The sequence below is a fragment of the Gracilinanus agilis genome, chromosome 1 (genome assembly GCF_016433145.1).
Source record: "Gracilinanus agilis isolate LMUSP501 chromosome 1, AgileGrace, whole genome shotgun sequence".
NCBI classification, from domain to species: Eukaryota; Metazoa; Chordata; class Mammalia; order Didelphimorphia; family Didelphidae; genus Gracilinanus; species Gracilinanus agilis.
This window is the reverse complement of record NC_058130.1, coordinates 281018718-281039411: the sequence shown is the minus strand read 5'-3', so window position 1 is coordinate 281039411 and position 20694 is coordinate 281018718. Positions and strand designations below refer to the sequence as shown.

The following is a 20694-nucleotide window of genomic DNA, read 5'->3' as shown; positions in this document are numbered from 1 at the left end:
ATAAAGGCTGGTATAAATATATAAATTAGTATTTTAATTAAATCCATGTTGATAGATAAAGTTATCAGACCACGCGCTTGTAAGCATTCAAAACTGCCGCCTCCATTACTGCCTACTCGCCAAAGAGCCTACTCGCAAAGAGACCACTCCCTCCTAACCCAGGAGATTTAAACCCTCTCTGCGTCGACGTAGACTTCCCCATGCCCCCAAAGACCCGGAAACGGAAACCCGTTGGACCACGGGAAATGTAGTTTGATACATTTCCCAAATTTCACTTTTTACACAGTATAAAATTAAGTGAAACACAAATATGTTTTCTAACTTTGAAATTAAGTAAATAATACCCGGACATTCTGTTTGTTATTGTGGGGTGAAGTGTAACACTTGTTATAAAATGGCATACATTGTTGGAAACTTTAAAAAAAATTCAGTTTTTTCTTTTTATTCTCACTATAGTAAATTGTAAAATGTAAGTAAAAAAAGTAAAAACGGAGAAATAGTTTTAATATATTGTTTGTTTTTTCCTCCTAAAATATATCTCTCAATTTATTAGCAAAATAAGTAAGGAATGTAAGGTATGGAATCTTCAATGTCTCACGAACAGCCATTTAGATATCTAAAAGAGTTATGGGTAACTTTAGAATCTTATTATCCTACCTATTTATGAAGGAGAAGAAGTCATTTTGCCCTGTCTAATGTAGAAAATTCAACATTTTCATTTTATACATTAGTACAAAGTATATTTTCTAAAAAAGAAAACTGACCACATTTGTTCACTATAGATCTGTTTAAAAACAAGCTGATATATTAAGTTTAAAAAACACAGACTTCATTGGCTGACATGGGTACTATCTTGTCCAGTTTCTTGCTTATCCACTGAGAGTAATTAATTTGATTAATTTATAAGTAATTTAGCCAAGGATGGGATATAAATCTTTGTCTTAAAAAAATGGTTGGAAGGCCAAGTCTTGGTTAAAAACTGTGTCTTGAAACCATCCAGGCCCTCCTACTGACTTGTCAGCTCTGGGTTATTTTCAGAAAACTTGACTTGAGTTCCTTAGCTTCAGTTATAAGTTTTTCCCACAGACTTGCTTGGTGTCTGTGAGTAGGAGAGTGAATACTGGCCACTTTTTAGCTATTGTTTAGTCTAGTATATATGTATGTTTACATCTTTCCCCTGGATTTATAGGCAGCTATGGCAAAATAAAGATTGTGCTCCCTTGATGGAAGAGCTTTTTATCCAAGAGCACCTGGCAGCAGGAGGATTTCTTTTACTAGTTCTTAATTTTAGTTTCTCTTTAAATTTTATATTAATAAACATTTTTAATCATTTCAAATATATTTTGGAGAAAGGAGAAAATTCCTTATTTTTTTTGGAAATTATTTAAAAAATTAAAAATTGAGTAATTCGTTTTGGGTAAAGGTAAGGATCATCAACCAGTGGCAAAACAAATTTCTCAAGGATTTAAGTAATAGAATTTAATTTTTTTTAAACCCTTAACCTACTGTATATTGGCTCCTAGGTGGAAGAGTGGTGAGGGTGGGCAATGGGGGTCAAGTGACTTGCTCAGGGTTACACAGCTGGGAAGTGTCTGAGGTCATATTTGAACCTAGGACCTCCCGTCTCTAGGCCTGACTCTCAATCCACTGAGCTACCCAGTTGCCCCTAAGTAATAGAATTTATAACTAAGATCCGAATTAGTGGTTAAATTCAATAAAAATTTATTGAGTATTTGACATTTATATCACTAGTGATATACATTTAAGAAGCAGACAATATTACAGAAAATATAATTTTACTGTGGATTGTTTTCAATTATGGATTTTTGTAGAAAGGCAGAGCAATTTTACTCATAATTTTTTTATGGTAGCAATGTATAGCTCTTGTTAAGATCTCCATCCACACATCCCTGCTTTTCCCCAAGTAATTGTGTATTTACATATTGATATACATTTTAATTTCATTTCATTATGAAAAGCATAAATTATTAGAATTGGTAAGTTTACCTCCCATATACCACTGTCAACCTATGAATTCCTAAAGTTAAGAAAGATCAATGGACTTTTCTTTTGTCATAGTTATTTCAAGATTGGTAAAACAAAGCTTGTTACAAGAAAGTTGTATTAAGATTAAAGTGGTAACATCGTAGATTAGGAAGAACAATAGACTTGCAATCAGAAGATGTCAGGCAGAATCACAGCCCTGGCACATGTTAGCTATGTGATGTGGACTCTCCACTTATCTCTGAGCCACAGGATCATCTGGAAGAAGTCATGTGTCACAAGAAATCCTTCTTACACCTAAACAATGTCCTGGATTTCCTCCATTACTGTGGCAAAAGAACCGATAAATTCACCACTACTAGAATTTACCAGTTAATGTCACTACTCACTGACATAAGATAACCTTTTGTTCACAACTTCATGTTTTGCTCTCAAGCTAATCTTAAGATTATTGAAAAGTCTGAAAAGAATTCAGTGATCAAGGATCTTAGATTGAAGAGAAGATATGACAACCATATGTATGTAGCTAGAAGACCAAACTACAGTTAAACAAATGGAACCCATAATTTAATCCAGAAATTCTATATCAGTCTTCTATTTGCCTGCTCAAAGAAATGACATTATAGGTGATTTGACGATAAAGTCAGAGTGGCATGCTACTATGTGAATTGTAAACCAAAATTATAATTCCAAGTCAAAGGATAATTGAAATTTTTTTTTTTCAGTATTAAGTATTTTATAACTTTTTCTAGCGTGAACAAGAGAGTCAAATGGCCCGCCTTAAGAAACAACAGGAAGAGCTTGAACATATGAGATTACGTTTTCTGGCAGCAGAAGAGAAAGACACAATGAAAACTGAGCGACAAGAACTATTAGATATAAGAAATGAACTCAACAGGTATAGTATAGTTACTAATTCTTGAAACGAGAAGCTGCCAATAAGTGATATGTTAAGATAATTTTGAATTTTATAAATTGTAAGCAATTTAGATTATAAACAGTTTAAAAATATATTGTCTTAATAATTGCTTGTGTTAAATGCCTCTTACCTATTTTTGATATTAGCAAAGAAAAAAGTAATAACTAAGAGTTAGCATGAATTCACTAACCTTATTTCCTTTCTTAATAGTGTTAATAGTTAGTGTAGCTAGGGGAATGCTATGGATATGATTTATCTTAATTTAATAGTAGATGATCAACCTAAAAAAGCTGATTGGATACCTAGTACCAAATGATTAACAGGTTAAGTGTTGGCCTGCATAAAAGTCGCTGTGATGGTCAGTTTAAGGTAGGCCATATAGTTTCTTAGCCCTTTCCTGTGAAATATTTGTAACTATGATGTGGAATGAAAGATAGAGGACTTGTTTATCAAATTTGAGGTAAAAATAATTGAAAATGACGATAGAACCAAGAGTTTAAAAGATCTCAGCATGGATGTTGGGTAAAACCAACAAGATAAGGTTTAATGGGATAAGTATAAATCATTCTTGTATTCAGATATTTTTTAAAGTTATATAAATCCAAGAGAAGAGCAAGACCTGATTTGACTGCGTTTCTTATGAAAAATGGTTATAATTAACACAGCTCTTATACTACATGATACAACTTTCTGTGTTTCTCTTTATAAAACAAAAAAGCTAACTCATTATTGGTTTTCATTTATAATTATATAATGTCCATATGAAAGGAAGTTAATAGAGCCTTGGTCAAACCACATGAAGGCTATTATGTCCATTCTCAGTATTATATTTTAAGAACTGGCAAGCTAGAGCATGTGCAGAAGAGAAGTTACAGTATAATAAAGGGTCAGGAAAACATACATTAGTTGAGAGAACTAGAGGTTTTTAGCTTAAGAAAAAGTAAATGATGAAAACATCTTGAAATAACAGGATGGTTTAATAATAATAATAACTAAAATTTATATAGCACTTATTATGTGCCAAGTAGTATGTTAAATAAGCATTTTACAATTAGTATCCAGTTTGATCCTCACAACAACCCTGGGAAGTAGGTGCTATTATTATCCCTGTTTACAGAAGAGGAAACCTAGGCAAACAGAGACTTGCCCAGGGACACTTGGCGAGTAAGTGTCTGAATCTGGACCCAGTGCTCTATTCTAACTGCCTCTTGTAGAAAGAGTGCTGAATTTTTCAATCAGAAGACTTCTGGAGTTAAGAGTGTCGCAGATATTTTACTACCTGCATGAACTTGGGCAAAGCCTTTTCTCAAGGCTTTGATTTTCCCATTTCTGAAATGAAGTACTTGAAGTAGATAAGCTTCAACTTGTGGCTCAACCCAACATTGATCCTCTGTAGGCTTATTATAGAAAATAACAACAGGTATGAAAATAGATATGAGATGTTCCTCCATTGGTCTGACTTAGAACTAATATGTAGAGTAAGGATTAGAGATTTCCAGAAATGAAATGGACTCTCTTGTGAAGCATGGAGATCTCTATCATTAGAAGTATTCAAGCAGAGGATATATGATTTTGTTAATGTCTTCTGGAGTCCCTTCCAGTTTTTAAGAATTAATGATTGTAATGTAGATTGTTTGACTTGTAGTACCAGTTCAGTTGAACATATATTTATATATTTATTAAGTGCCTTTTGTGTACACAGTGCTGTGCTAGATGCTGGGGATAAAGATATGAAACAGAGTCTGCTCTCAAGGAGCCTGTAATTGAATGGGTGAAGGAGACAGGTATGCAAGTACCTGTTACAAGGAGCAGTGAGATATGGGTAAAAGGTGTCTTCCAAAAATTAGGTAACCTGAAGAAAGCCACTGACATTCCTTTACCTTTCCTTTTTTTTCAGCCTTTGCTGACAACTTGATTTGGCGTGACTTGTTTTCGTATCAAATAATTTGGAATGTGGTTATAGATACTAAAATAGAGAAGTGGTTGCCTATCAAAGTGGAATTTGTTTCTGCTTCTTTTATCAGGTTAAGGAAACAAGACTCAGAACAGTTCCAGAATTCCAGAGAGATTGCAAGTGGAAAAATGGAAAGTTTGGGTGGAAAGGCTTTTGAAGAAGATTTGGATGATTATCTGACTCGCCTAATAGAAGAAAGAGATACTTTGATGAGAACGGGTGTGTATAATCATGAGGATCGGATAATAAGTGAACTTGACCGTCAGATCAGAGAAGCTTTGGCCAAAAGCAGTACCAGTAATTAATAACATTTGGAAAATCTTTACTAAGACTTTGAATCTTAGTTCTAATTTCATTGTAAAACTCTGAAAGCAGAAAAAAGTTTAAAAAGCTGTTTTCTTTTTTAAATCCATGAAAAAAATTTTTTGTTATAATATTTATTTGGTTTTTATTTACTTTAAATCTCCTCTACCTTTCCCACACTGGTTTTATTTGTAATTTCTTTTTATATACTCACTAAGCAACTTTTCAGTGTTTCTCATAATTTATCATTTGATGGCTAACTTTCAAAATAGCTTTTCACTAAATTTGTCTAGGAAAAGATGACTGCAGTAATTCCCAATGACATAATTTTATACATTGAGCCAAAAAAATATATGTTGCACTTTTAAATGCTGTGTCCTGTTACATGTGTGTAAATATCTGAAAAGCTGAACACCAGTTGTAAATAAGTTTTATTTTAATTCTTTTTAGACAGCATGCCTTTTTTTCTGCAGATGTATAACAGTTGAAGAGAATGTCTTTAAGCAGGAAGTTCGATACAGAGAAGCCATGTTTGGTAGTAGGCAGCAAAATAATAAATACCAATTAGTTATTTGTTTTACTACATGTTAAAAAGTTTTTTTTTAGTAACAAGATCCATTGAACTCATGCTCACATTTTTAAAGTATTTTACTCTTAACTTTTTAGAAAAGCATCTTGTCTTTTCTTCTAGTCCCATCTACAAGATGGAATTGTTTTCTCTTTTCTTAGAACTGAAAATATTCCCTTATTTCAATAATAGTGACATATGAATGCAAATTCTCTGTTCCTCAGTGGAGAAACAGACATTTTAAAGACTTCAGCTGAGAAAACAAATGAATGAAAATGGATACTAATTTTTTTCCCCTTTCATTTTAGCCTTTAAAAAAAAGTAAATGAAAATAATTCATTGGACTTCTATAGAGCCAAGTCTGTAAAACTACAAGTGTTGCTTTCTGTTGTTTTCTTCAGAGCCAGGCATTATATTGATTCAGAACTCATCTTAGTTCCCAGAGCAACATTTTTCACCTCCTTTTTCCAATGTATTTTATCAGTGTACTCAAAATTTATTTTTTTTTTGCAAGTTCATTATTTAGGCCAGTTACAGGAAAATTCCAAAATGAGATAATTCGAAAACTTGACCCTTTGAAGAAGGAAATGCTATTTACCAATAACTCCTACAAAAGCATTATAGAGCATTTTGAAGATTAACTGAAATTTCTTTTTTGGGTAGAGGCATATAACTTCTTTAAAAGGATTATTATTTTTATTATTATTTTTTGGACCAAGTGCTGGTTGTCTAAAAACAACATGACAGTAAGTAAATGTAAAGGTAAATATAAAATGAATATAATGAATAAAGGGATGGTGAACAGATGAATCATAGGATTTTAAAATTATTAATTATGGTTGGATATTTTCTCTGAATGATTGCTACTCAAATAGAAGTGTAATCTTTTTGTGTGTTTGAAGGAAAACTTGTTGAAAATATTGTCACTATTTTCTTTTCAGTTTCTCTGTGTGCTGAATGTGACAATTTTCAAACACTAGAGGGTGCCTAAGAGAAAAGGGTTGTTCTAAAATGAGTGTGTGGTTTACCTTGCCTGAGGGAAAGAGATGTATTTTTTCTATGTAATTTAACAAATAAAATCAGAATTTTATGCACTTTTGAATTTTTGAGTAGTATGTTTATATAATAATGTGCCTTTTGCTTCTAAATAGTATGGGCGAAATGTTCTAGAGAGGTTTAGTTTTATGTCATCTTTGTGTAGTTATGTTTGCATTTCTCTCAAGTATTATAGATTGCAGGTACGTTTAATTATAATGGTGAGGATCTGATATTTTAATGCTTTTTGTGACCCTTTCAGCATAAGTCATACTATATGCAAATAAGCCTTTTCTGGAATTGTGGATTATGCCTTTAATAGTAAGAAAACAAGATAGTAACATTCTCTTTAAGTGCAGTTTTCCATTATCAAGTGTAGTAGGAGGCAGAAGGAGATATTTGCTTATTTACTTGCATGTTTAGTTTATAAATTAATAATATAAGTGAATAACCATAGTGTATGTACCCAATATATAAAATGGCAAAATATGGTTACACTGTCCATTGTATAATTCCCTCCTGAAAGCAGTGATCAAGTGATCCAAATGAAAAGCAGATAATTCTGGTTGACATCTCTCAGTGGCCATGAGCTTTCAAGATATTCTTGAAAGATCCTTATCTGAAGTAAATTATAATATTTAATTAAAAGTTAATTTAAAGATCTTATCACAGCAACACTTTTCCTTCTGTTTATCCTAAGGTATTTTTAAATAGCTCAGATAGTTAGCTCAACAGTGCCTTGCCAAAGTGGCTGGCCATAGCATCACTACTTCTAGTTAAGTGGTATAACATCATTGAAATATGTTGATTCTTAGCATTTGGTTTGGTTTTAAAGACTAGCAATTTACATGCTAATTCATGCTTTCATGTTGAAGTCTTTACTGTATTGCTAACTTTCTAAAGTTTCTACTTTTTGACTATGAAAATTATCTTTAGCCCACAAATTAAATATTGTAAAAAGATATTGTTCTTCAAGTGATACAGCATGAAATAGTACCTTTCTTTCCAGGATCTGAACATAATTTAAAGACCAGTTAAAATGAGTATCATTTAATTTTGATGACAAAAAGTGAATTGAATAATCTTTTGGATGTTGGCGTTTGTCTCTTATGAAACTTTTAAGATAAGTGCTCTGACTGTAAACATAGTAATAATCAGATGAATCCCAGGAAGTATTTATCCATTGCCTTACTTCAAATCTTGAATAAGATGATATAAATTTATAGAGAGATTTGTACAATGTTTGCAAATCATTTCAACAAGCATTTATTTTTAAACTTACTATCTATGAAGCATTGTTCTAGTTCCAAAAAGGTGACCACTAGTCTCTGCAAAATAGATTGATCCTAGGGATCTCTTTTAGAAGACTTTTGCCATCTTTCAATATTAATACTATCATTGCAATGGCATCTGAAAATAGGAAACCTCTCTATTATATGCAGTCAACATGGTGCTTGTAAAGATGTTGTCTCCTCTAAAAAATCATTTGCAAAACCCATCCTCTTTCAATTTGACAAGTATTAAGCTCTTAATCTGTATGTTTCAAACACAGTGTTAGGCAGTGGAGATATAAAAATTAAAATTTAATATTCCAAGCCTTCAAAGAGTTTTACATTTCTACTGAGGAGAAACAGTTTGTAAACAAATAAATATAGTTGTCACTAACTATTCAGTTATCGCAGCTTCACTATATTGGGGTTTTTAAAAAATATATATATCTAATTCTGCATCGTGGAATTACACTTAATCATGGCATACTATTGGCTGATGGAATGAAAAGTGACCAACCACAGCACTGTGTTCTGTATTCTGGGCACTGATTCGCTCAGTGATTAGGTTAATAAGAGCGTGGAAAAGGATTATAGTGGAGTGGGAAGGGTTTTAAAAGCCTTAAAATATATATAAATAATAAAATCAATATAACAACACTACTTCAAAGATTTTCACCTATCTCAGGAGTCTCTGGAATGGAACTACTCAATAGGTATGGGGTCACTGTATATGTGAAGTAAATACACTTTTCAATGTGTGTAGAGAGTAGATTGTTTTTAGGAAGGGAACCCCTTAAAAACCACCCTGAGGCAACACAGTACAATGTCTATAGGAGTTGAGATAGTTGCTATGGAAACAATTGTATACATTTTCTTTTCACTACACTTAAGTATAGCTGTTGATCAAGAGAGAAACAAAGAATAAACCTTCAAACTTTCAACTCAAAGAAGGAAAAAAATGAATAGGCAATAAAACCAAACCGATGATTAGGGGAAAAAATACTCTTGGAAAAATGGCTTTATATATACATGTGATTATTGGAGTGTGATCACACCACCACATAACTGTTTATTCTTCCTGTTTCACCATGAGGCAAGGGAGAGAATGCAAGGAAGTCAAAGGGTACACAGCAGGGACCTTTTTATTGGACCAGGAATGCTGGGAAAAGCTCTAAAGCCGTTGTCATTAGCTCTGTCAGCCTAAGCAGAATGAATAGACTGTGGCTACGATGAAAGCAGAGATTCTAGAATCACACTCAGCACAGCAAGATGCTCACATTATGAGACACCATGTAGCAACTAAATCCAAGTGAGGGATCAGATTTACGTCACTGAGCAGAATGGCACATATTTAAGTTGTTGTCTCGTGTTTCTGCCTCTCTTGCTTTCTTCTAAGAGGATATAGTTTAGTTAAGTAAAATATAGGTGTATGATACAATACTAATGTATTAACTAATGTAATGATTCTTGTGATGAATCAAAAAAAGAATCACTTCAAATGTCATGGCTTAGGAATTCAAATCAATTTTTGAGCATATTTATTTTTTAGGAACTATAATATATTGAGACTGGCCAATCCAATAAGTATATAGAGCAGGGGTCGGTAACATATGGCTCTTTCTGCAGGAGCCATAAAGTCAATTTTTTTTCAGGCACTGTTACAGGAGCGCGCACTGTGAGCACTGTATGGCTCTCATGAAATTACATTTTAAAAAATGTGGCATTTATGGCTCTCACGGCCAAAAAGGTTGCCGACTCCTGATATAGAGGCTTGCTTTCCCTCCCTATTTCAGAGAAAGCACACACCTAGTAGGATTGTCAGAAAACAACTATCAAAAGTTTATTTCTCCATATTTTTGAGGGGAAAATAAAAGAAAACTTTAACAGATAACACTGTTATCCTATTGGCTTACTCACTAGTGACAAGGCTTTTTAATTGAACTAAGTATGTGTACAAAATGTTTGAGTAGGCAAACTTTTCCCCGTTGGCAAATGAGGCAACTGCTCTGATCTGCTGTGACCTAGACATGAAATGTTTCCTCCTCTTCCATTATGTCTTCTTTCCTGATATAAAGCAACTAAATATCAGAAACAGAACAGACCAAGTTACAAGCCTTGGGTATTGAAAGGCTGGAGGAATCATGTAGGTACTGGAGTCAATTTCAGAATTATCTGATAGCTACTGCAGCCAAGCCTGCTTGGGAGCTAGCCTTGAGGTTCAATCTACTGGACCCAGCCCAGCTTCCAATATGTTGTACCCTATAGCCACGCCACACTCAGAAGTAGATTTTTGAGAAGGGAATCCCTGGGCCAGGAAGTAGTGAGGATTTTAAAGTTTTAGTCCATTCTTCCCAGGGACTGAGTATGTAGCAGAAAGAATGTGCCCCCGATAGAGAATGTTAACTCTATTCCTCGACTTTCTCATTAAATGACCTCATTAAATATCCTTTTGTAGAAGGTAATTGATGTTCATTGGTTAATTGATACTGGAGAGATATTAACTGGTTAATTGGTACTGGGTAGAACACACCAGATGGGGGCTCCTGCGCATTCTAAAATACTCTGCAACCCCTCAGGGTTACCCATAGAACCCTAAGGAAAGCAGTAGGCAGACATACATGATCTAGGGATCCAACCTGCCAGTATAAGTTGGATTTGAGAAAATGAGGCCCAGAATATGAACTATAGCAACATTCCATTTGTCACTTCAGCAAAGTGACTGTTGCTCCTTTCTAATGATAGCCATTTTTCATGAGTTGCCAAATATTTAAGCCATTATCATTGTAGTTACTTGACTCTGAAAAGGAATATATAAGGCATTTTTTGAGAACTTAAAATATTTAATTTACCACACCCAGAAGAGCTATTTCAGAAGCTGTTGTGTTAGTCATAAAAGGCACCAAATTGTAATCCACCATTGTTAGAGATGTAACTGTAGACAGGCGGCTGTATACTTAGATCCCATTACACTTGCCTCTCCAGGGGGTTATATTAGTAGGTTTTCATTAGAAATGTTTTTCCAGATGTCTGCTCTGCAGATATGAAGTCTGTCGTGGAGTCAGGAGTTTGGCACTCAGATGAGAAAGGGGGAATTTTTGCTTTGAAAGATTAATTTATGGGGAGTAATTTATTGGCTTTCTGATACATTAATGTACAGTAACCCCTAGAGCTTTATTCAAATAGTCATTTTATTATTAAAGTGCAGTAACTTCTGTATTTTAAGGGAATCTTAAACCTGTCATTTATAAGAGAACTAAAGTAGTGCCCATTAATAATACATTTTTGGAAAAGTTTCACCTTCAATTTGTAGACAAATATTTTCCTTTTTCCCAAGTAGCCTACCTAATATTTGGACAGCATTTGTATGAAGCAAATCTTTTCATGATTAAAATATTAAATAGTCAACTATATGTTTATTACATTAGGATGAGTACTGATCATCCCTTCACCCTCAGGTTCTTAGATTGGATAAAAAGGTAGCTGAGCAGCCAAAACATTACTATAAATTTCTGCTTTAATATTATTATTATTATTAGTTAGCATTTATTGAATGTCAATCCCTCATGGAAATGTAAATAAAGCTGTGCTCAATGGATTTAAAGTATCAATAAAACCACTATTCAGTTTTCATTGAGTTCTTACTTTGCTTCTCAGCAATCTCTGTGAATTGTTAAATTTTGTTATTTTGAATTCATGAGTTCATTTCTTGGACATGAGTCCAAGAAAATCCTTCCATTTGCTTGAGCCTGCTTTATTATTTTTAGAAAATTATACTATGCTATTCAGAAGATCTTACCTAGAACCATTTGTTCAAGATACAAAAGTTAACCAGTTTAACAACTATTGAGATCATAGTGGACAGTATAGTGAACTGGGCTGATTTCTATTTCTGGCCCAGACTGGCAAATCACATTAACTTATTATTTTTTTTTTAATGGGAAGGGAAAGTGGGAATCTTAGTTTGTAGTAGAGGTTTGTTCAGGTACATTACCACAATGTATAAACCTGCATTAAAGAAAATTTAAGTCTGAAATGGGAAGAACTCATCTTGGCAGTTTCAGTAAGAATGCCAATAGCATGGTTTTGACTAAGCCCAGCCAGTTCTGTAGCTAATACCTGAAAGCAGCAATAGATGTGCTAAATAAAAAGAACAATCACTGGGGGCAGCTGGGTAGCTCAGTGGATTGAGAGCCAGGCCTAGAGACAGGAAGTCCTAGGTTCAAATCTGGCCTCAGACACTTTCCAGCTGTGTGACCCTGGGCAAGTCACTTGACCCCCATTGCCTACCCTTACCAATCTTCCACCTATAAGTCAATACACAGAAGTTAAGGGTTTAAAATTTAAAAAAAAAAAAAAAAAAAAAAAAGGACAATCACAAAAAAGGAAATGGAAAGAAATGTTCATAGGAAAGCTAATAGAGGAAGAAATAAGTAAAAAGGCACAGGTAGGTGGCTCAGTGAATAGAGAGCCAGGTCTAGAAACAGTAGGTCCTGGGTTCAAATATAGCTTTAGACATATCCTGGCTGTGTGATAGAAGCAAATCACATAATCCCAATTGCTTAGCCCTTACCACTGTTTTACCTTCGGACTGATACTTAGTATTGGTTCTAATACAGAAGGTAAGGGGGAAAAAAAGTAAGAAAGAAAAGAAATAAGTAAGGGGGGAAAAACACAATACAATTAATAAACATTACAAAGATATAGTGAGGGGAAATTTTGATAGCAAAAGAATAAGCCTACAGTGCAATGGAATTGGCCTAACACCTCTACATATGAAAACTAATTTGTCACAGTAACCTCCAGAGTGGCTGAGAATCACACTAAGAGATATAAATCTGGCATCTAAGATCGGAAACAAAATTGCTGAAGGAAGAATTTAGTACCCAAAAAGAGAGCGAGCGAGAGAGAGAGATGTGACAGTGTAGAAAAGATGAAGGAAACCCCCAAGAAAGCAATGAGTTCTGAGGAGTAGAGTGTGATGTAAGGGAAACAAAACTACATTTGCAGAAGAACTGAGACAGAACTTAAGATATGGTAGCAATAAGGAAAGACTTCAGCACTATTCAGCAAGATAACTGAACTGGAGGACAACACTTGAAGAGACAGTCTGAATATTATTGGTCTTCTAAACCAATATGATGAAAAAGAGTCTTACTATCAGATTCTGGGAATTCAGATAAAAACTTTCTAGAAGTATTGAAAATAAATCAGTCAACAAGTACTTAAGCACCTGGTATAGGGGGAATGTTTTGGGGAACAAAGACCAAAAAGAAAACTTCCGCCTTGAGGAGCTTATATTGTATGGGGAAGGAGGCAGCATATATCTAGTTCACAGAATAAATGCACAATAAACACTAAGTAGTTAGTGGGCAAAGACCCAGACATTAGGGAATATAAAAAAAGGTTTCAAATGGTACTTGAGCTGCTTCTCAAAGGAGACGCAGTGTGGTGGTTTGGAGAGTGGGTAAAAGACTAGCCTTGGACTTAGGAAGATTTACATTAAAATCCTTTCACTGTTCTTTTGTCCTAACTGTATGACCATGAACAAGACAATGTTTCAGGGACCTAGATAGGCATCTTTTTTATAACTATATATTACATGTGAATTGCTGACCGGTGGCAATGGAGTGAGTTTCCAAAGCAATTCTTTTGCATTAATGAAATGATGAAAGGAAAAAAGAAAAGAAGGAAGGAAGAAAAGAGAGCAGAGTGCAAAATAATAATATCCACATAACCCTTCATGAAGATTACCTTACCTAGGAAGTTTCAGAACTTCAGTGTCAAAGACAGAATTTTGCAAGCTTCTTGGAAAAAGCAGTTCACATATTTATGGAGGAAAATGTCAATTTGAATTAAAGTAGACTTCAAAAATGAGAACTAAAAGTAGACAATGCTACAAAACAGGATAGGAAATTGACCTTCATCTCAAAATTGAGCTTCTTTCATCTCCATTACCTAGAAGGAGATACTTCAACCATCACCAACATCCAATATTTTTTAATATTAATTACATGGAATAGTTCAGGCAACATTAAAGGTTTCCATTTGGCCCTACTCACAATGGCCACCATGCAATGCCACAAATTCCTTTATAGATACTGACTCTTTTTATTATTTTTATTATTTTTGAAGATTTAAATATTTTATTTTTTTAGAAAAATTTTCCATAGATATATGATTCATGGTTTTACTTTCTCCTTCAAATCCCCCCATAGCCGATGCACATTTCCACTGGTTTTAACATGTCATCAGTCAAGACTTATTTATATATCATTGATAGTTGCATTGGTGTGGGCCTTTCGAGTCTAAATCCCTAACAATGTCCGCATCAACTCATGTGTCCAAGCAGTTGTTTTTCTTCTGTTTCCACTCCTGCAGTTCTTCCTCTGAATGTGGGTAATGTTCTTTTCCACGGATCCCTCAGAACTGTTCTTTGGATCATTGCATTGCTGCTAGTACAGAAGTCCATTACATTAGATTTTACTATAGTGTATCAGTCTCTGTATACAATGTTCTTCTGGCTCTGCTCCTTTCACTCTGCATCAATTCCTGGAGGTCTTTCCAGTTCACATGGAATTCCTCCAGTTTAATATTCCTTTGAGCTCAATAGTATTCCATCACCAGCATATACCACAATTTGTTCAGCCATTCCCCAATTTTAAGGGCATACCTTCATTTTCCGGTTTTGTGCCATTACAAAAAGCGTGGCTAGAAATATTTTTGTATAAGTCTGTTTATCTATTATCTCTTTGGGGTACAAACCCAGCAATGCTGGATCGAAGGGTCAGTCTTTTAGAAGGAAGTCTTTTAGAGCTCTTTGGGCATAGTTCCAAATTGCCATCCAGAATGGTTGGATCAGTTCACAACTTCACCAGCAATGTATTAATGTCCCAATTTTACCACATCCCCTCCAAAATTCATTACTCTCCTTTGCTATCATTTTAGCCAATCTGCTAGGTGTGAGGTGATACCTCAGAGTTGTTTTGATTTGCATTTCTCTAATTATTAGAGATTTAGAACACTTTCTCATATGCTTATTAATAGTTTTGATTTCTTTATCTGAAAATTGCCTATTCATGTCCCCTGCCCATTTAACAATTGGGGAATGACTTGATTTTTTATACAATTGATTTATTTCCTTGCATATTTGAGTAATTAGACCTCTGTAAGAGTTTTTTGTTATAAAGATTTTTTCCCAGTTTGTTGTTTCCCTTCTGATTTTGGTTGCATTGTTTTTGCTTGTACAAAAACTTTTTAATTTAATATAATCAAAATTATTTATTTTACATATTGTAATTTTTTCTTACTCTTGCTTGATTTTAAAAAATTCCCTTTCCCATAGATCTATTCTGTGTTCTATTCTGTGTATCTATTCCCATTACTATTCTGTGTTCACTTAATTTACTTATAGTTTCCTTCTTTATATTCAAGTCATTCACCCATTCTGAGTTTATCTTGGTGTAGGGTGTGAGATGTTGATCTAAACCTAATCTCTCCCATATTGTTTTCCAAATTTCCCAGCAGTTTTTGTCAAATAGTGGATTTTTGTCCCAAAAGTTGGGCTCTTTGGGTTAATCATACACTGTCTTGTTGATGTCACTTACCCCAAGTCTTTTCCACTGATCCTCCCTTCTGTCTCTTAGCCAGTACCATATCATTTTTTTTTAAACCCTTACCTTCCGTCTTGGAGTCAATACTGTGTATTGGCTCCAAGGCAGAAGAGTGGTAAGGGTAGGCAATGGGGGTGAAGTGACTTGCCCAGGGTCACACAGAGCTAGTACCATATCATTTTGATGACCGCTGCTTTATAGTATAGTTTAATATCTGGTACTGCTAGGCCTCCTTCCTTCACATTTTTTTTTCATTATTTCCCTTGGTATTCTTGCTCTTTTGTTGTTCCAAATGAACTTTGTTATAGTTTTTTCTAATTCATTAAAAACGTTTTTTGGTAGTTTGATAGGTATGGCATGAAATAGGTAAATTAATTTGGGTAGAATGGTCATTTTTATTATGTTAGCTCGTCCTACCCATGAGCCATCAATGTTTTTACAGTTGTTTAGATCCAGTTTTAATTGTTTAGAAAGTGTTTTTTAGTTGTGTTCCTATAATTCCTAAGTTTGTTTTGGTAGATAGATTCCTAAGTATTTTATATTGTCTAGGGTGATTTTAAATGCTATTTCTCTTTCTAACTCTTGCTGCTGTGATGTGTTAGAAATATATAAAAATGTTGATGATTTATGTGCATTTATTTTGTATCCTGCCACTTTGCTAAAGTTGTTGATTATTTCTACAAGCTTCTTAGTTGATTCTCTAGGATTTTTTAAATAGACCATCATGTCATCTGCAAAGAGTGATAGCTTAGTCTCCTCATTGCCTATTTTAATACCTTCAATTTCTTTTTCTTCTCTAATTGCTACTGCTAGTGTTTCTAGTACTATGTTGAATAATAGAGGTGATAATGGGCATCCTTGTTTCACTCCTGATCTTATTGGGAAGGCTTCTAATTTATCCCCATTGCATATGATGCTTGTTGATGGTTTTAGGTATATACTATTTATTATTTTTAGGAAAGGTCCTTCTATTCCTATATTTTCTAGTGTTTTTTTCTGTATAACATTTTTTTAACATTATTTATTTTTTAAAAGTTAACATGGTCACATAACTCATGCTCTTACATTCCCCTTCACCACCCTGACTTCCTCCTCCCCCCCAACCCCATGGCAGATGAGTATTTCCACTGGTTTTAACATGTATCATTGTTCAAGACCTATTTCAAAATTGTTGATAGTTGCATTGGTGTGGTAGTTTCGAGTCTACATCCCCAATCATGTCGGCCTCAACCCATGTGTTCAGGCAGTTGTTGTTCTTCTGATTCCACTCCTGTAGTACTTCCTCTGAATGTGGGTAGCATTCTTTTCCATAAATCCCTCAGAATTGTCCTGGGTCATTGCATTACTGCTAGTACAGACATCCATTACATTCTATTTTACCACAGTATATTGGTCTCTGTGTACAATGTTCTTCTGGCTCTGCTCCTTTCACTCTGCATCAATTCCTGGAGGTCTTTCCAGTTCACATGGAATTCCTCTAGTTTATTATTCCTTTGAGCACATTTTCTAGTGTTTTTAATAGGAATGGATGTTGTATTTAGTCAAAGGCTTTTTCAGCATCTATTGAGATAATCATGTGGTTTTTGTTTGTTTGCTTGTTTATATGGTCAGTTATGTGAATGGTTTTCCTTATGTTGAACCATCCTTACATTCCTGGTATAAATCCCACCCGATCATAAAGAATAACCCTCGTGATTACTTGCTGGAGTCTTTTTGCTAGTATTCTGTTTAAGATTTTTGCATCTATGTTCATTAAGGAGATTGGTCTGTAGTTTTCTTTCTTTGTTTTTGATCTACCTGACTTTGGGATCAGTACCATATTTGTGTCATAAAAGGAGTTTGGTAGAACTCCTTCTTTGCTTATTATGTCAAATAGTTTGTATAGTATTGGAATTAGTTGTTCTTTGAAGGTTTGATAGAATTCACTTGTGAATCCACCTTGTACTGGGGATTTTTTCTTAGAGAGTTCTTTGAAGGTTTGTTCAATTTCTTTTTCTGATATGGGATTATTTAAGTATTCTATTTCTTCTACTGTTAATCTAGGCAATTTATATTTTTGTAAATATTCATCCATCTCATCTAGATTGCTATATTTATTGCCATATAATTGAGCAAAATAGTTTTTAATGATTGCCTTGATTTCCTCTTCATTAGAGGTGAGGTCTCCTTTTTCAAAGTCTTTGATACTGATGATTTCGTTTTCTTCTTTCCTTTTTTAAATTTGATTGACCAGTACTTTGTCAATTTTGTTTGTTTTTTTCAAAGTGCCAGCTTCTAATCTTATTTATTAATTCAATAGTTCTTTTACTTTCAATTTTAATGGTCTCTCCTTTAATTTTTATAATTTCTAAACTGATCTTCAGCTGGGGATTTTTAATTTGTTCCCATTTTAGTTTTTTAATTTGCATGCTCAATTCATTGATCTCTGCCCTCCTTAATTTGTTAATATATGCACTCAAGGATATAAATTTCCCCCTGACTACTGCCTTAGCTCCATCCCACAGAGTTTGGTAGGATGTCTCATCATTGTCATTCTCTTCAATGAAATTATTGATTGTTTCTATTTTTTTAAACATTTATTAATATTCATTTTTAACCTGTTTATATACTTTATGCCCCTACTTTCCCCTTCACCCCCCGCTCTCCCCCCACCCATGGCCAACGCACATTTCCACTGGTTGTAACATGTGTCCTTCTTCAGGGCCTATTTCCATATTGTTGTTAGTTGCATTGGTGTGGTCATTTCGAGTCTACATCCCCAATCATTTCCGCCTCAGCCCATGCATTCAAGCAATTGTTTATCTTCTATGTTTCCTCTCCTGCAGTTCTTCCTCTGAATGTGGGTAGCATTCTTTACCATAAATCCCTCAGAGCTGTCTTGTGTCATTGCATTGTTGCTGGTACAGAGGTCCATTACATTCGATTTTACCATAGTATATCAGTCTCTGTGTACAATGTTCTTCTGGCTCTGCTCCTTTCACTCTGCATCAGTTCCTGGAGGTCTTTCCAGTTCACCTGGAACTCCTCCAGTTTATTATTCCTTTTAGCGCAATAGTAATCCATCACCAGCATATACCACAGTTTGTTCAGCCATTCCCCAATTGAAGGGCATACCCTTGCTTTCCAGTTCTTTGCCACTACAAAAAGCGCAGCTATAAATATATTCATACAAGTCTCTTTATCTATGATCTCTTTGGGGTACAAACCCAACAATGGTATGGCTGGATCAAAGGGCAGGCATTCTTTTATAGCCCTTGGAGCATAGTTCCAAATTGCCAGCCAGAATGGTTGGATCAGTTCACAGCTCCACCAGCAATGCTTTAATGTCCCAATTTTGCCACATCCCCTCCAACATTCATTTCTCTCCCCTTCTTTCATTTTAGCCAATCTGCTAGGTGTGAGGTGATACCTCAGAGTTGTTTTGATTTGCATTTCTATAATTATTAGAGATTTAGAACACTTTCTCATGTGCTTATTGATACTTTTGATTTCTTTACCTGAAAATTGCCTATTCATGTCTCTTGCCCATTTTTCAATTGGGGAATGGCTTGATTTTTTATACAATTGATTTAACTCCTTGTATATTTGAGTAATTAGACCCCTGTCAGCGTTTTTTGTTGTAAAGATTTTTTCCCAATTTGTGGTTTCGTTTCTGATCTTGACTACATTGTTTTTGTTTGTACAAAAGCTTTTTAGCTTGATATAATCAAAATCATTTAATTTACATTTTGTAATTTTCTCTAACTCTTACTTGGTTTTAAAATCTTTCCTTTCCCAGAGATCTGACAGGTATAATATTTTGTGTTCACTTAACTTATTTATAGTTTCCCTCTTTATATTCAGATCATTCACCCATTCTGAATTTATCGTGGTGTCCGGTATGAGATGTTGATCTAAACCTAATCTTTCCCATATTGTTTTCCAAATTTCCCAGCAGTTTTTGTCAAATAGTGGATTCTTGTCCCAAAAGTTGGGCTCTTTGGGTTTATCATACACTGTCTTGCTGACATCATTAACCCCAAGTCTATTCCACTGATTCTCCCTTCTGTCTCTTAGCCAGTACCATATTGTTGTTTTTTTTTTCAAAACTATTTGATTTAATTCCATAAGAAATAACTGTCGAATGAAAATAAAGGAACTCAAAAGAATAAAAATAATTTTAGAAATACCTAACATTGAATCAAATTATCCCCCTCTCTTCTATTAACATTTATAATAATCTCATATCTAATACATGATCATTAATATTTTCAAGAATCAGATCACTAAATCACATGGTTTGATGGAGATGAGATTAGGGATATAGACTCTAAATGATCACTCCATTGCAAATATTAGTATCATGGAAATGGGTCTTGATCAATGATAGTTGTGAAACCCAGTTGAATTGCATATTGGCAATGGGAAGGGGAAGGGAAAGAGCGTGAATCATGTAACCATGGAAAAATATTCTAAATTAATTAAATAAATTATTTAAATATGTCTTTCATGAATGCCTCTCATGCAGTTTTTTTTAACATTTATTAATATACATTTTAACATGGTTGCCTGATTCATACTCCTCTTATCCCCTTCACACACCTCCCCCCCGCATTCCCCCCACCCATGGCCGATGCGCATTTCCACTAGTTTTGTCATGTGTCCTTGATCAAGACCAATTTCCAAATTGTTGATAGTTGCATTGGTGTGGTAGTTTCGAGTCCACACCCTCAATCACGTCCACCCCGATCCATGCGTTCAAGCAGTTGTTTTTCTTATATGTTTCCTCTCCTGCAGTCCTTCCTCTGAATATGGGTAGCATCTTTACCATAAATCCCTCAGAATTGTCCTGGGTCATTGTATTGCTGCTGGTACAAATGTCCATTACATTCAATTTTACCACAGTATATCAGTCTCTGTGTACAGTGTTCTTCTGGCTCTGCTCCTTTCGCTCTGCATCAGTTCCCAGAGGTCTCTCCAGTTCGCCTGGAACTCCTCCAGTTTATTATTCCTTTTAGCACAATAGTATTCCATCACCCGCATATACCACA

General features: G+C 34.5%; 1 protein-coding gene across 3 annotated transcripts in view; it reads left to right on the top strand.

Moving 5' to 3' along the window:
- The window catches only part of CEP120 (centrosomal protein 120), a 198614-nt gene that overhangs the window by 115509 nt on the left and 62411 nt on the right, over positions 1–20694 (top strand). For 2 of the 3 annotated variants that reach the window (XM_044662089.1, XM_044662073.1), the window contains exons 19-20: positions 2757–2902; positions 4948–5182. In XM_044662089.1, the coding sequence (XP_044518024.1) occupies positions 2757–2902; positions 4948–5182 (381 nt within the window). Of the gene's footprint in view, positions 1–2756; positions 2903–4947; positions 5183–20694 lie in introns of those variants that run through there. The other variant, XM_044662080.1, reaches the window with a different exon arrangement.